This window comes from Nomascus leucogenys, unplaced genomic scaffold (assembly GCF_006542625.1).
Source record: "Nomascus leucogenys isolate Asia unplaced genomic scaffold, Asia_NLE_v1 Super-Scaffold_249, whole genome shotgun sequence".
NCBI lineage: Eukaryota > Metazoa > Chordata > Mammalia > Primates > Hylobatidae > Nomascus > Nomascus leucogenys.
In genome coordinates, this window is record NW_022095768.1 from 3,165,337 (window position 1) to 3,179,841 (window position 14,505).

The following is a 14,505-nucleotide window of genomic DNA, read 5'->3' on the forward strand; positions in this document are numbered from 1 at the left end:
GATGTTCTCTGGACAGGCTGTGTATATTTCTTCAATTCCTGAAGGAAATACCTCTTTTGGAGGTCACCTATGCCCACTTATAAGGGGGACATTTGATACCACATACAGAAATCTTTCATTTTTTCTTTTTGCCCAGCTGAGGTGCCATGAGACAGAGATCATTTTTTTTCCCTGACGAAAGGCTCAATAGCCTCACCAAGTAAAACTAAATCAGTTTTCATAGTTTTAGGGGTCATCCTATGTATGTGACTTCTCATGCATTCATAAAGTTAAACTATGCAAAATAATATCAGCCAGATGGATTTTTTGAGCCCTACTATGTGTCAGTTCCAAGTACTTAACTAAGTTAATGCTTGTAAATCCTTATTACAGTCTCATGAGTCAGACATATTTTTTTAGTTGTGGAAACAGACATAAAACAATTAAGCAACCAGACCATGCTCCGTGGCTCATGCCTGTAATCCTAGTGGTTTGGGAGGCCAAGATGGAAGGATTGCTTGACGCCAGGAGTTTGAGATCAGCCTGGGCAATATAGTGAGATGCTGTCTCTACAAAAAATTAAAAGTTAATAACTAGGTATGGTGGCTGCCTGTAATCCCAGCACTTTGGAAGGCCAAAGTAGGAGGATCACTTGAGCTGGGGTGTTTGAGACCAGCCTGGGTTGCATGCTGAGACTTTATCTGTATTGAAAAGAAAAGAAAAAATTTAAAAATTGAGCAACTAGGCCGGGCGCGGTGGCTCACACCTGTAATCCCAGCACTGGGAGGCCAAGGCGGGTGGATCACGAGGTCTGGAGTTTGAGACTAGCCTGGCCAGTATGGTGGAACCCTATCTCTACTAAAAATACAAAAATTAGCCGGGCGTGGTGGCATGTGCCTGTAATCCCAGCTACTCGGGAGGCTGAGGCAAGAAAATCGCTTGAACCCAGGAGGCAGAAGTTGCAGTTAGCTGAGATTGCGCCACTGTACTCCAGCCTGGGTGACAGAGCAAGACTCTGTCTCAAATAAAAAATAAATAAATAAAAATAAGCAACTTGTCTGAGGTTACATAGATCATGAATAGTGATGCTGAGATTCAAATCTTGACTGTCTGGACTGTTTGGACTCTGTTTTGACTCTGAGTGAGATGAGAGGCCATTGGAGGATACTGAGCAAATGAATGACATCATCTGACATTTTGCAAGTCATTTTAGTTGCTGTGTGGAAAATAGCCTGTAAAAAGATACACATACAGGTGGAGAGACTAGGAAGCTATGTAATAATCTTGGTGAGACCCGATGGTGGCTCGGACCAGAAGGGTGCAGTGGAAGTAATGGTAAGTGGTCGGAATTTGGATATGTTTTTTGTTTGTTTGAGACAGTCTCACTCTGTCACCCAGGCTGGAGTGCAGTGGCACGATCTCAGCTCACTGCAATCTCTGTGTCCTGGGTTCAAGTAATTCTCCTGCCTCACCCTGCCTAGAAACTGGGATTACAGGGGTATGCCAGCATGCTTGGCTAAGTTTTGTATTTTTAGTAGAGACAGGATTTCACCGTGTTGCCCAGGCTGGTCTTGAACTCCTGAGCTGCCCACCTCAGCCTCCCAGAGTGTTGGGATTACAGGCGTGATCCACTGCTTCCAGTCAAAATCTGGATATGTTTGGAAGGAAGAGCTGACAGGATTTACTGACAGATTGTTTGTAGGATGTGAGAAAAGGGTCAAGTATGACCTCAGGATTTTTGGACTAAGTAACTGGAAGGATAGAATTGCCATTTACTGAAGTATGTAAGGGTGGTCCTTCTTGAAATTTTGTCTGGGTAGGTGGGAAATAGCATCTCATTGTATTTGTTATTTTCCCATTTTCAGTGAGGTCATAAATCTTTCATGAATTTCTTGGCCATACTGGTTTGTGTGTCTATGAATTGCCTGACTATATACTTCACCTGTTTTTCTTTTGGATTGTTTGTTTCCCATTCATTTATTGATTGTCATATGCTACAACATGGATAAGCTTTGAGGACATGATGCTAAGTGAAATAAGCTAGTCACAGAAGGACAAATATGGCATGATTCCACTTATATGAAGTATCTAAAGTAGTCAAATCATTAGAAAGAGGAAATTGAATGATGCTTGTTAGAGGTTTATAAAATTCTCTACTTACTGATAATAGCTATATTCTGCAACATCTTGTAAAATCCTTTTTTTTTTAAAGAGACGGGGTCTCGCTGTGTTGTCCAGGCTGACTTTAAACCCCTAGCCTCGAGTGATCCACTTCAGCCTCCTGAGTAGCTGGAACTACAGGCATGTACTACTGTACCTAGCAAAAATCTTTTTTTTTTTTTTTGAGACAGTCTCGCTCTGTTGGCCCAGGCTGGAGTCCAGTGGCACAATCTCAGCTCACTGAAAGCTCAGCCTCCCAGGTTCACGCCATTCTCCTGCCTCAGCCTCCCGAGTAGCTGAGACTACAGGCGCCCGCCACCATGCCCGGCTAATTTTTTTGTATTTTTAGTAGACAGGGTTTCACCGTGTTAGCCAGGATGGTCTCAATCTCCTGACCTCGTGATCCACCTGCCTCAGCCTCCCAAAGTGCTGGGATTACAGGCGTGAGCCACTGTGCCCAGCATGCCTAGCAAAATTCTAGACTTCTTTGAGGTCATTTTTGTCCAGATTTCTTCTCAAAATAATTGTCCAAAATATTAAAAATATAGACCCTTCCATACTTATTAATAATTCTCATAAAACAGGCTGGGATTACAGGCATGAGCCACCCCACCTGGCCTGCACATTTGAAAGAATAGCTATCAGGTTGGGCACAGTGACTCACACCTGTAATCCCAGCACTTTAGGAGGCTGAGGTGGGTGGATTGCTTGACTCCAGGAGTTTGAAACCAGCCTGGGCAACACAGTGAGACCCCATCTCTATAAAAATTTTAAAAATTAAAAAAGAATACCCAAAGGATTATAAATCATGCTGCTATAAAGACACATGCACATGTAGGTTTGTTGTGGCACTATTCACAATAGCAAAGACTTGGAACCAACCCAAATGTCCAACAATGATAGACTGGATTAAGAAAATGTGGCACATATACACCATGGAATACTATGCAGCCATGAAAAATGATGAGTTCATGTCGTTTGTAGGGACATGGATGAAGCTGGAAACCATCATTCTCAGCAAACTATCGCAAGGACAAAAAACCAAACACCGCATGTTCTCACTCATAGGTGGGAATTGAACAATGAGAACACATGGACACAGAAAGGGGAATGTCACACACCGGGGCCTGTTGTGGGTTGGGGGAAGGGGGGAGGGATAGCATTTGGAGATATACCTAATGTTAAATGACGAGTTACTGGGTACAGCACACCAGCATGGCACATGTATACATATGTAACTAACCTGCACATTGTGCACACGTACCCTAAACTTAAAGTATAATTTAAAAAATTTAAAAAGAATAGCTATCTCTCCCAGTGTTTATGGACTAGCATTGTACTGGGAAAGTCTCTGTATGATCAGTCACCTTCACCAGTCAGCCCAATTGGATGTTCTGGGGGGTCTCTGAAATTTTTTTGGCAGGTATGATTTCTCTGGGCCTCTGCCTGCATTTTCTGTATTCAAGAGGCTAGGTAGTTTCTTTTTCGGAAGTTTGTAATTTCTTGTTCCTTCTGGTGTCTGTCTGTGGCACTACAAGTTCTTTGGTTCTGTAGCAGCAAGCCACCCCGCTCTCATTTTCAGTGGCCACCAGGTATCCAAAGTATGCTGGCTCCCTGTCAGTTCAAGTCATGTGAGAAAGCTACCAGTCCCTCGGGCAGTCTTCTGGAAAGCTAGAGAGCCTGATGCACATTCCACCGTCTCGCTCTCCTGATATTGAAACTTCAAGTTGTGCCCCTTCTCCAGATCTTGTCAGCCTCATCGAGTCATGCTGGCTGCAGCAAGCTGTGGCCCACTTTTCCTTGTTCTCAGCAACCCTCAGGGATCCAAAATTTGCCAGCTCCATCAGTGCTCCAAGAAAGGCAAGACATAAACGAGTCTCAGCCAGCCCTCTGGAGAGCGAGAACACCAGTCGCCATGCTCTGCTATTCTCCCTCCCTCCTGAGGGAGAAGTCATAAGCTCAGGTGTTCTGGCCTGGCCATGAGTTGTGCTGGTGTGGGGGAGGGGTTAATCGAGAAAGTTAAAATTATTATTGTTACCTGTGTCAATTTGCCGTGCTTGGCTTTCTGCTTGTCTGGGGTACTGCAAATTTTTTTTTTTTTTTCTTGAGACAGTGTCTTGCTCTGTTGCCCAGGCTGGAGTACGGTGGCGTGATCCTGGCTCACTGCAACCTCCGCCTCCTGGGTTCAAGGGAATCTCCTGCCTCAGCCTCCTGAGTAGCTAGGAATACAGGCGCCCACCACCACGCCTGGCTAATTTTTGTATTTTCAGTAGAGACAGGGTTTCACCATATTGGCCAGACTGGTTTTGAACTCCTGACTTCAAATGATCTGCCCACCTCAGCCTTCCAAAGTGCTGGGATTACAGGCGTGAGCCGCCACGCCCAGCTGGGAAGTGCAACTTTTTAACTAGATTTTGGAATTCTCATGAAAGTATTTAGGTTTGTATACGTTAAATCAGTGTTTCTGTGGGAGAACGAGGGCTGAGAGACTTCCTCTTCTCTCTTGCTGACGTCTTCCTCCTCCCCATAAAACCTTTTTTTTTTTTTTTTTTTTTTTTTTTTTTGAGACGGAGTCATGCTCTGTCCCCCAGGCTGGAGTGCAATGGCGCGATCTCAGCTCACTGCAAGCTCCGCCTCCCGGGTTCACACCATTCTCCTGCCTCAGCCTCCCGAGTAGCTGGGACTACAGGCGCCCGCCAACACGTCCGGCTAATTTTTTGTATTTTTAGTAGAGACGGGGTTTCACCGTGTTAGCCAGGATGGTCTCGATCTCCTGACCTCGTGATCCACCCGCCTCGGCCTCCCAAAGTGCTGGGATTACAGGCTTGAGCCACCCCGCCCGGCCAAAACCTTTTTTTTTTTTTTTTGAGATGGAGTCTCACTGTCGCCCAGGCTGGAGTGCAGTGGCACAATCTCGGCTCACTGCAGGTTCCGCCTCCCGGGTTCAAGCCATTCTCTTGCCTCAGCCTACCAAGTAGCTGGGACTACAGGTGCCCGCCACCACACCTAGCTAATTTTTTGTATTTTTAGTAGAGACGAGGTTTCACCGTGTTAGCCAGGATGGTCTCGATCTCCTGACCTCGTGATCCACCTGCCTCAGCCTCCTAAAGTGCTGGGATTACAAGTGTGAGCCACTACGCCCGGCCCCTCCTCCCCATACTTCTTTAGACTGCTCAGATATGAAATAACTTCAGAAACCTACCCAAATATTTATTATGATCCTGCATGTTTGCTATTTCACAATCAATGACATTTTGAAGCCACATTGACTATAAATAATCACATCTGTCTTTGGAAAAGCCACATTCTGTTTCACACTAATTTTTTTTTTTTTTTTGGTCCTTGCAAAGTTGGCTTTCTGGATGGAGAGAATGATGTGTCTGGCAATAGGGATCTGTACGTTTCCTATTTCAAGAGCACACGAAGTATTGACATCTGAAATGAAAACACAAAAGGAAAAGCTTAAACTTGCCACATAGAAAGTTCTTCAAGCTTGAATAGTGTCTTCATAACCATAATGGGTTTTTTTAGGATTATAATAGTTCTTTTTAAATGCTTTATTTACTTAACAAATAGTAATCAAATCATTGCAAATTCTTATATGGAAGATTTAGGCGCTGGCAGCAATAGTTACATAAATTGTAATGTCAACTATGACAAACTTTCTATGTGTCTAGAGCTAGAATATAAAATAGAAGTGTGCCATTATGGCTACAAATGGTTAAGAATGTAGATTCTAGGCCGGGCACGGTGGCTCACTCCTGTAATCCCAGCACTTTGGGAGGCCAAGGAGGGTGGATCACCTGAGGTCAGGAGTTCCAAGACCAGCCTGAGCAACATGGTGAAACCCCGTCTCTACTAAAAATACAAAATTAGCCAGGCATGATGGTGCATCCCTGTAATCCCAGCTACTCAGGAGGCTAAGGTAGGAGAATCGCTTGAACCTGGGAGGCAAAGGTTGCAGTGAGCTGAGATGCGTCATTGCACTCCAGCCTGGGCAACAAGGATGAAACTCCATTTCAAAAAGATAGATTAGATTAGATTAGATTAGATTAGATAGATAGATAGATAGATAGATAGATAGATAGATAGATAGATTGATTGATTGATTCTAGAGTCAGAATGCCTGGGTTTGAGTCCTGGTTCCACCAGTCATCAGCCAGGTCATCAGGATCAGGTTATTTAGCCATTTTTAATCTTTTTTTCTTTTTGTGCCTCATTTTCCTCACCTATAAAATTGGTATGTTAAAAATAGCACCTACCGGCTGGGCGCAGTGGCTCATGCCTATAATCCCAGCACTTTGGGAGGCCGAGGCGGGTGGATCACAAGATCAGGAGTTCAAGACCAGCTTGGCCAAGATGGTGAAACCCCATCTCTATTAAAAATACAAAACTTAGCCGGGTGTGGTGGTGGGCACCTGTAATCCTAGCTACTTGGGAGGCTGAAGCAGAGAACTGCTTGAACCCAGGAGGCGGAGGTTGCAGTGAGCCAAGATCGCGCCACTGCACTTCAGCCTGGGTGACAGAGCGAGACTCCATCTCAGAAAAAAGAAAAAGCACCTACCTCATAGATTGCTGTAAGAATGATAGATAGATATGAAATAATTAGAACAGTGCCTGGAGTATAGCAAGAACTCAATCATGGTTGCTGTTACTATTTAGAAAAAAACAATTGTGGTGAGATTGCTCTTTTTAAGCTGGTGGCTGTTAGGTATCATTCATGTTATATTTTTAAAAGTATGAAATGACCTTTCTGCTTCATTTACAGAGTTGAAACTGTGGGACAACCAGACAGAAGAGACAGTATAGGAGTGTGTGCAGAAAAACAGGATGGATATGACTCTCTGCAGCGGGATCAAGCTGTGTGCATTAGTACAAATGGTAAGATAAATAACTGTCATTCTCTTGGAAATATATGAATTATTTTAGTAATATATGAATCTGTTCCAGTTTCATACATTTTTAGTAGGAGATGAGAAAATTTAGGTATTTTTCTTTTTCTTTTTTTTTTTTTTATTATGAAGTCTCACTCCATCACCCAGGCTGGAGTACAGTGACATGATCATAGCTCGCTGCAGCCTCAAATTCTTGGGCCCAAACCATCCTCCCACCTCAGCCTCCCAAGTAGCCAGGACTACAAGTGCATGCCACCGTAACTGGCTAATTTTTTTTATTTTTACTTTTTTGTAAAGATAAGTTGTTGCCCAGGTGGGTCTTGACTCCTGGTTTCCAGCAATCCTCCCACCTTGGCCTCCCAAAGTGCTGGGATTACAGGCGTGAGCCACCTTGGCTGGCTGAAAGTTTTGGTCTTAATGACATAATTTATGTGACTACCATGTACCAGGCATTGTTCTAAACTCTTTACAAATAATAAATCATTCAGTCTACATCCCTAGTGCTCTTTAAAAATCACTAGCCAGAGGCCAGGCACAGTGGATCACGCCTCTAATCCCAGCACTTTGGGAGGCCGAGGTGGGCAAATCACGAGGTCAGGAGTTCAAGACCAGCCTGGCCAACATAGTGAAACCCCGTCTCTACTAAAAATACAAAAAATTAGCCAGGTGTGGTGGCGGGTGCCTGTAATCCTAGCTACTTGGGAGGCCGAGGTAGGAAAATCACTTGAACCTGGGAGGCGGAGGTTGCAGTGAGCCGAGATCATGCCAGGCAACAGTGTGAGACTCCGTCTCAAAAAAAAAAAAAAAAAAATTCACTAGCAAGACATGTTAATATTTTGTGTTGTTGGCTGGGCACAGTGGCTCACGCCTGTAATCCTAGCACTTTGGGAGGCCAAGGTGGGTGGATCACGAGTTCAAGAGATCGAGACCATCCTGGCCAACATGGTGAAACCCCGTCTCCACTAAAAATACAAAAATTAGCTGGGCGTGATGGTGCATACCTGTAATCCGAGAGGCTCAGGCAGGAGAATTGCTTAAACCTGGGAGGTGGAGGTTGTAGTGAGTCCAGATCATGCCGCTGTACTCCAGCCTGGGCAACAAGAGTGAAACTCTGTCTCCAAAAAAAAAAAAATTGTGTTGGTGAGTCAAGAATTCGGTAGAACAAGATTCTTTCTCGTTTATTCCATAAGAAACAGTCTTGCTATTTCACAGGAGGTAATTTTGTAACACTGTCAAGTTTCTTTTGATGACATTGATATGGGAAACTCATAGTCTCTGCTGGAAGAGTACAACCCTGGACAGAACTCTTAAAATCTATGTCCAGTTGGCATTCCTGATTTTTTAAAATCTGAATTAGGAAATGAGCTGTGTTACCAGTAATCTAGAAACTATTTCAGATCTCTTAGTTATTGCTCACATGTAAATGACTCTTTACCTTAACATTTTAGGTGCAGTTTTTGTCAATGGAAAAGAAATGACAAATCAGTTACCCGCAGTTACTTCTGGGTCCACTGTCACGTTTGACATTGAAGCTGTGACTCTAGGAACCACCAGTAATAATGAAGGTGGGCACTTCAAGCTTCGAGTAACTATAAGTTCAAATAACAGAGAAGTGGTTTTTGACTGGTTACTTGATCAGTCTTGTGGTTCTCTTTACTTTGGATGCTCATTTTTCTATCCTGGATGGAAAGTGTTAGTGTTTTAGATGTTTGGGTTCTTGGCTTTGGTTTTCAGGGTCTAACGTAGCAGTCCTCAGCCCAGCATAGTTGTAATTGCTTTAAAAAAAAGTTGAATTCATCTCTAACTTAGGCCATTGGAAATGGAAAGTGTTTACTGGATTCATTTTGTAATATTTTAGCAAAAAGAGACTTGAATGTTGTGGATAAAATCATATAATTCAGTCAATTTTATTTTTAGCATACTGTTAAATATCACATCACAATAAAAATCAAATTGGCATTAAAAGTATGAGAAGATATAGAAAGTTCTATACCCTTCCACTGTATCACTGTACTTCTTTTTTTTTTTTTTTTTTTGAGACAGAGTCTCGCTCTGTCGCCCAGGCTGGAGTGCAGTGGCACAATCTCGGCTCACTGCAAGCTCCGCCTCCCGGGTTCACGCCATTCTCCTGCCTCAGCCTCCCGAGTAGCTGGGACTACAGGCGCCCGCCACCATGCCCAGCTAATTTTTTGTATTTTTAGTAGAGACGGGGTTTCACTGTGTTAGCCAGGATGGTCTCAATCTCCTGACCTCGTGATCCGCCTGCCTCTGCCTTCCAAAGTGCTGGGATTACAGGCGTGAGCCACCGTGCCCGGCCCACTGTACTTCTTAAAGTTGGTTATTAGACCAGGAAAACTTAATGTAATATTATTTTTAAAATCATAAAGGATCCAAGTCCATGTAACTCTTTAGAATAAAACAAGAGGAATAGATCAGATAGAAGAAGCTGTGTAATGTATTATAACATCTGCTCATGTGCTGTCCACATGAATGGGTTGACTGTGCTCTCCATGTTCAGGTATTTGTAAGCAGTGTTGACTTTTATCCCATCTTCAGTAATCTTTAAGTCCCCAAAACATTATAATTTTTTCTTTTTTTTTGAGATGGAGTTTCGCTGTTGTCACCCAGGCTGGAGTGCAATGGTGTGATCTCAGTTCACTGCAACCTCTGCCTCCCAGGTTCAAGCGATCCTCCTGCCCCAGCCTCCTGAGTAGCTGGGATTACAGGTGTCTGCCACCATGCCTGGCTAATTTTTGTATTTTTAGTAGAGACGAGGTTTCACCATGTTGGCCAGGCTGGTCTTGAACTCCTGACCTCAGGTGTTCCACCCACCTCAGCCTCCCAAAGTGCTAGGATTACAGGCGTGAGCCACTGCACTGGGCCAATTTTTGTATTTTTTAAAATGCTTGACCAAGTGTCTATAATAGGCAAGTAGTACCTTTTGTTCTTTCATTGCAGTTTGATTCAGTATAGGCTACAGTATTTTTACAGGGTAAAACTACTTATGGAAGTAGTATGCACAGCAGTGTTAGCCATTTCATATGTATGTAATATGCACATGTGTGTATCCAACCTGCCTGTGACATGCATTTTACTCTTTGCAGAGAATGAGCTGCAGTCCAGTTTAATGTCAGTTTGATAAGTGGTCTCTTTTTAGCAGACCAAAAAAAATAGGGTAAATACTTAACCTATTTTTTTTAAAACTTAAATTTGTGTGTAAAATATTTATTTGAAGGACTTTAATATGTAAAAATAATTGTCTTGCTATGCCAGCCTACAGATTTTATTTTAATGTGAATTATTTTTTTCATTTTTATCAGTAGTAAAAAAGTAGAAAAGCAAGTATGATATTTTTGTAAGATAATTTATTTGGGGATTCATGTTCCCTGTTAGACAATCATGACCTTTTCTACTTGTCTTTTTATGTATAAGTAGTAGATTTCCACTTGTTTAGGGATTAAGAAGATGTTCTAGAATGTAGATACCTTGTCCAGCCATCGGAGTCAAAATAAAAAACTAAAAAAGTTCAGTGTGTGTACTTGGTTTCTTCTGTGAGATTTGGTGAATCCAGTTTTAACCTCCTTTTCATTTAAAGGGAAAATAGGCTTCTTGTGGCTCCAAGCATTTTAGTAAGGTATCATTGTAACTTGTGAAAGGGTACGTGTACCTTCTTGTACTTTCTTTTAAAAACTTTTTTAAATTATTTTTTGTAGAGAATGAGGGTCTTGCTTTGTTGTCCAGGCTGGTCTCAAACTCCTGGCCTCAAGCAGTCCTCCCCAGCCTTGGCCTCCCAAAGTGCTGGGATTATAGGCATGAGTGACCACACCCAGCTGGTTACTTGTACTTTCCTATATTCTGTGTCTGATACCGAGCATCTTGCCTGACACAATGTGTGCAGAATGAATGTTGGATCGAATGAGGATAGACGAGTCATTTTCTCCAGATATCTTTATCTCATTCCTTTAATTCATCAAATATTTGTTGAATGTATTTATTTCTTAGCCTCTCTAGGGAAATGACATCATAATTTATACCTATAGAATCTGCCTGTTCACAGGAGTGCCTTAAACCTAATTTGAGACAGGAGTGGTAATATTTGGAACTCTGAAACTAATTTTTTTTTTTTTTTTTGAGACAGAATCTCACTTTGTTGCCCAGGCTGGAGTGCAGTGGTGCAATCTTGGCTCACTGCAACCTCTGTCTCCTGGGTTCAACGGATTTCCCTGCCTCAGCCTCCCAAGTAGCTGGGATTACAGGTGTGCACCACCACACCTGGCTAATTTTTATACTTTTAGTGGAGATGGGGTTTTGCCATGTTGGCCAGGCTGATCTTGAATTCCTGGCCCCAAGTGATTCTCCTACCTTGGCCTCCCAAAGTGCTGGGATTACAGCTGTGAGCCACTGTGTCCGTCCTTGAAACTAATTTAAATACTGATTTTTTTTTTTCTTGAACTGTGAAGATTTTTTTTTTAAAAATGAACTCATTGGCTGGGTGTGGTGGCTCACGCCTGTAATCCCAGCACTTTGGGAAGCCAAGGCAGGTGGATCACCTGAGGTCAGGAGTTTGAGACCAGCCTGGCCAACATGGTGAAACCCTGTCTCAACTAAAAATACAAAAATTAGCTGGGCATGATGGTGGATGCCTATAATCCCAGCTACACGGGAAGCTGAGGCAGGAGAATCACTTGAACCCTCCAGGAGGCGGAGGTTATGGTGAGCTGAAATCACATGATTGCAGTCCAGCCTGGGCAACAAGAGCAAAACTTTGTCTCAAAAAAAAAAAAAAAAATTCTGTTCAAATAAGTAAGGGAACCTAGTATTCCAAACCTATGTGCTTGGAGGGAAGAGTTTGTGTGATGATATGATCATAAGAAGTGATTTTTTGGCTGGGCATGGTAGCTTATGCCTAGCCATTTTTTATTCACTTAAAAAAAAATTTGACTGGGTGTGGTGGCTCACACCTGTAATCCCAGCACTTTGGGAGGCCTAGGCTGGTGGATCACCTGAAGTCGGGAGTTCGAGACCAGGCTGACCAATATGGTGAAACCCTGTCTCTACTAAAATTACAAAAATTAGCTGGATGTGGTGGCACAGGCTGGTAGTCCCAGCTACAAGGGAGGCTGAGGCAGGAGAATCGCTTGAACTTGCGGGGTGGAGGCTGCAGTCAGCCAAGATCTTGCCACTGCACTCCAGCCAGGACAACAGAGCAAGACTCTGTCTCAAAAAAAAAAAAAAAAAAAATTTAGCCAGGTGTGGTGGTGCCCACCCGTAGTTCCAAAGCTACTCAGGAGACTGAGGTGGGAGAATTGCTTGAGCCTGGGAATTCGAGGTTGTAGTGAGCCTAGGCAACATTGGTAGACCCCATCTCTTAATAAATAAACACAAAACAAAGAAATAGGGCAACTAGATAGATAACAAAAGCAAAATCCCCTGGATAATATCTACAGTAAGACTAGGTGACCACTTACCCCTCAACTCCCAAAATACAAGCTAGTGAAGACGAACTACAAACAGATGCAAGACCTGCATGATCTCAGTGTCTGTGCAGGATGAAGAAGGTGCAAAGCCTGACGGATGTGAGAACGGGGAAACCCCATATCATCAACTGGAACTCCTGGAAAGCACCATGGAACAATTGAAAAGTAGCAGCTGAAACTCTAGAAATTTGTTTCCCTCCAATACCAGATGAGTGCAAGTGGGCCATGTGTGATAAATGTGTTCGGGATGCTTAAGATCACTCTCAGTTTCAATGATTTGCCAGGACTCACAAAACTCAGAAAAGCTATTAACACTCACGGTTACTATTTAGTAAAGCAAAAAGACACAGATTAAAATTAGCAAGTTTGGCCGGGACTGCTGACTCACACCTGTAATCCCTTGGGAGGCCAAGGTGGGAGGATTGCTTGAGGCCAGGAGTTCAAAACCAACCTGGGCAACATGATGAGACCCCCATCTGTACCAAAAAACCTTTTTTTTAATTAGCCAGGCATTAGCCAGCTACTCAGGAGGCTAAGGTGGGAGGATCACTTGAGTTCAGGAGCTTAAGGCTACAGCGAGCTGGAGTATAGTGGCAAATGTAGTTCACTGTAAAAATAAATGGCCAGGCACAGTGGCTCATGCATGTAATCCCAGCACTTTGGGAGGCCGAGGCCGGCGGATCATGAGGTCAGGAGATGGAGACCATCCTGGCTAACACGGTGAAACCCCATCTCTACTAAAAATGCAAAAAAATTAGCCAGGCGTGGTGGCGGGCGCCTGTAAGTCCCAGCTACTCGGGAGGCTGAGGCAGGAGAATGGCATGAACCCGGGAGGCGGAGCTTGCAGTAAGCCGAGATCGGGCCACTGCACTCCAGCCTGGGTGACAGAACAAGATTCTGTCTTAAAAATAAATAAATAACATCTGGGTGCTGTGGCTCACGCCTGTAATCCCAGCCCTTTGGGAGGCTGAAGCAGGTGGATAAAAATACAAAAAATTAGCCGGGCGTGGTGGCCAGTGCCTGTAATCCTAGCTACTCGGGAGGCTGAGGTGGGAGAATCACTTGAACCCAGGAGGCAGAGGTTGCAGTGAGCTGAGATCGCACCACCTACTCCAGCCTGGGTGACAGAGCAAGGCTCTGTGTCAAAAAATAATAATAAATAAAATAAGCAATAGAAAAAGACATGCAGGGCAGGGGCCCAGAGAGACCAGGCACAAGCTTCCATTTATCCTCTCCCAATGGAATCATGTGGACAGCACTTAGCTGCTCTTGAACACTGTGTGACAGTATGAACAGAATATTATCAATCAGGGAAGTTCACCTAAGTCTTGGTTTTTATCAGCAGCCAGTTATATAGGCATGGCTGTCCCCCTATGTGGCTCACCTTAGTCCTCAGCCTTGCCTGAGCTCAGGCTGATACCACAAGGCTCAAGGCCCCAGGTAAACAAGGACAAGCTTATCAGGCAGGATATTGCCAAGGCCTACCCTTTCTTTAGGATCTGAAGGGTGTGGCCAACCCAGACCTGCTGCTTAACGCTTTGCTGCACAGTAAGAAAATCTGAAGGACCTGGAGTGGTCTGGCTCTTATGGATTCTCAAAACTGACCTGCTAGACTGTTCTTGGATAGGCTCCGGCAATGAGGAAAAATTGGAGGGAGGAGAATTAAAATTGAAGATAATCAGCCTGGCATGGTGGCTCAAGCCTGTAATCCCAGCATTTTGGGAGACCAAGGTGGGCAGATCACGAGGTCAGGAGTTCAAGACCAGACTGACCAACATAGTGAAACCCCATCTTTACTAAAAATACAAAAATTAGCCAGGCGTGGTGGCGGGCGCCCGTAGTCCCAGCCACTTGGGAGGCTGAGGCAGGAGAATCGCTTGAACCCGGGAGTCGGAGGTTGCAGTGAGCCGAGATTGTGCCACTGCACTCTAGCACTCCAGCCTGGGTGACACAGCGAGACTGTCTCAAAAAAAAAAAAAAAAAAAAAATTAAGG

General features: G+C 43.8%; 1 protein-coding gene across 1 annotated transcript in view; it reads left to right on the forward strand.

Moving 5' to 3' along the window:
* CRLF3 (cytokine receptor like factor 3) overlaps positions 1-9,070 on the forward strand; it is a 49,546-nt gene extending 40,476 nt beyond the window's left edge. The window contains exons 7-8 of the mRNA XM_003279382.4: positions 6,908-7,020; positions 8,483-9,070. Coding sequence (XP_003279430.4) covers positions 6,908-7,020; positions 8,483-8,739 — 370 coding nt within the window. The 3' untranslated portion in view covers positions 8,740-9,070. The remainder of the gene's footprint in view (positions 1-6,907; positions 7,021-8,482) is intronic.
* The last annotated feature ends 5,435 nt before the right edge of the window (positions 9,071-14,505 follow it).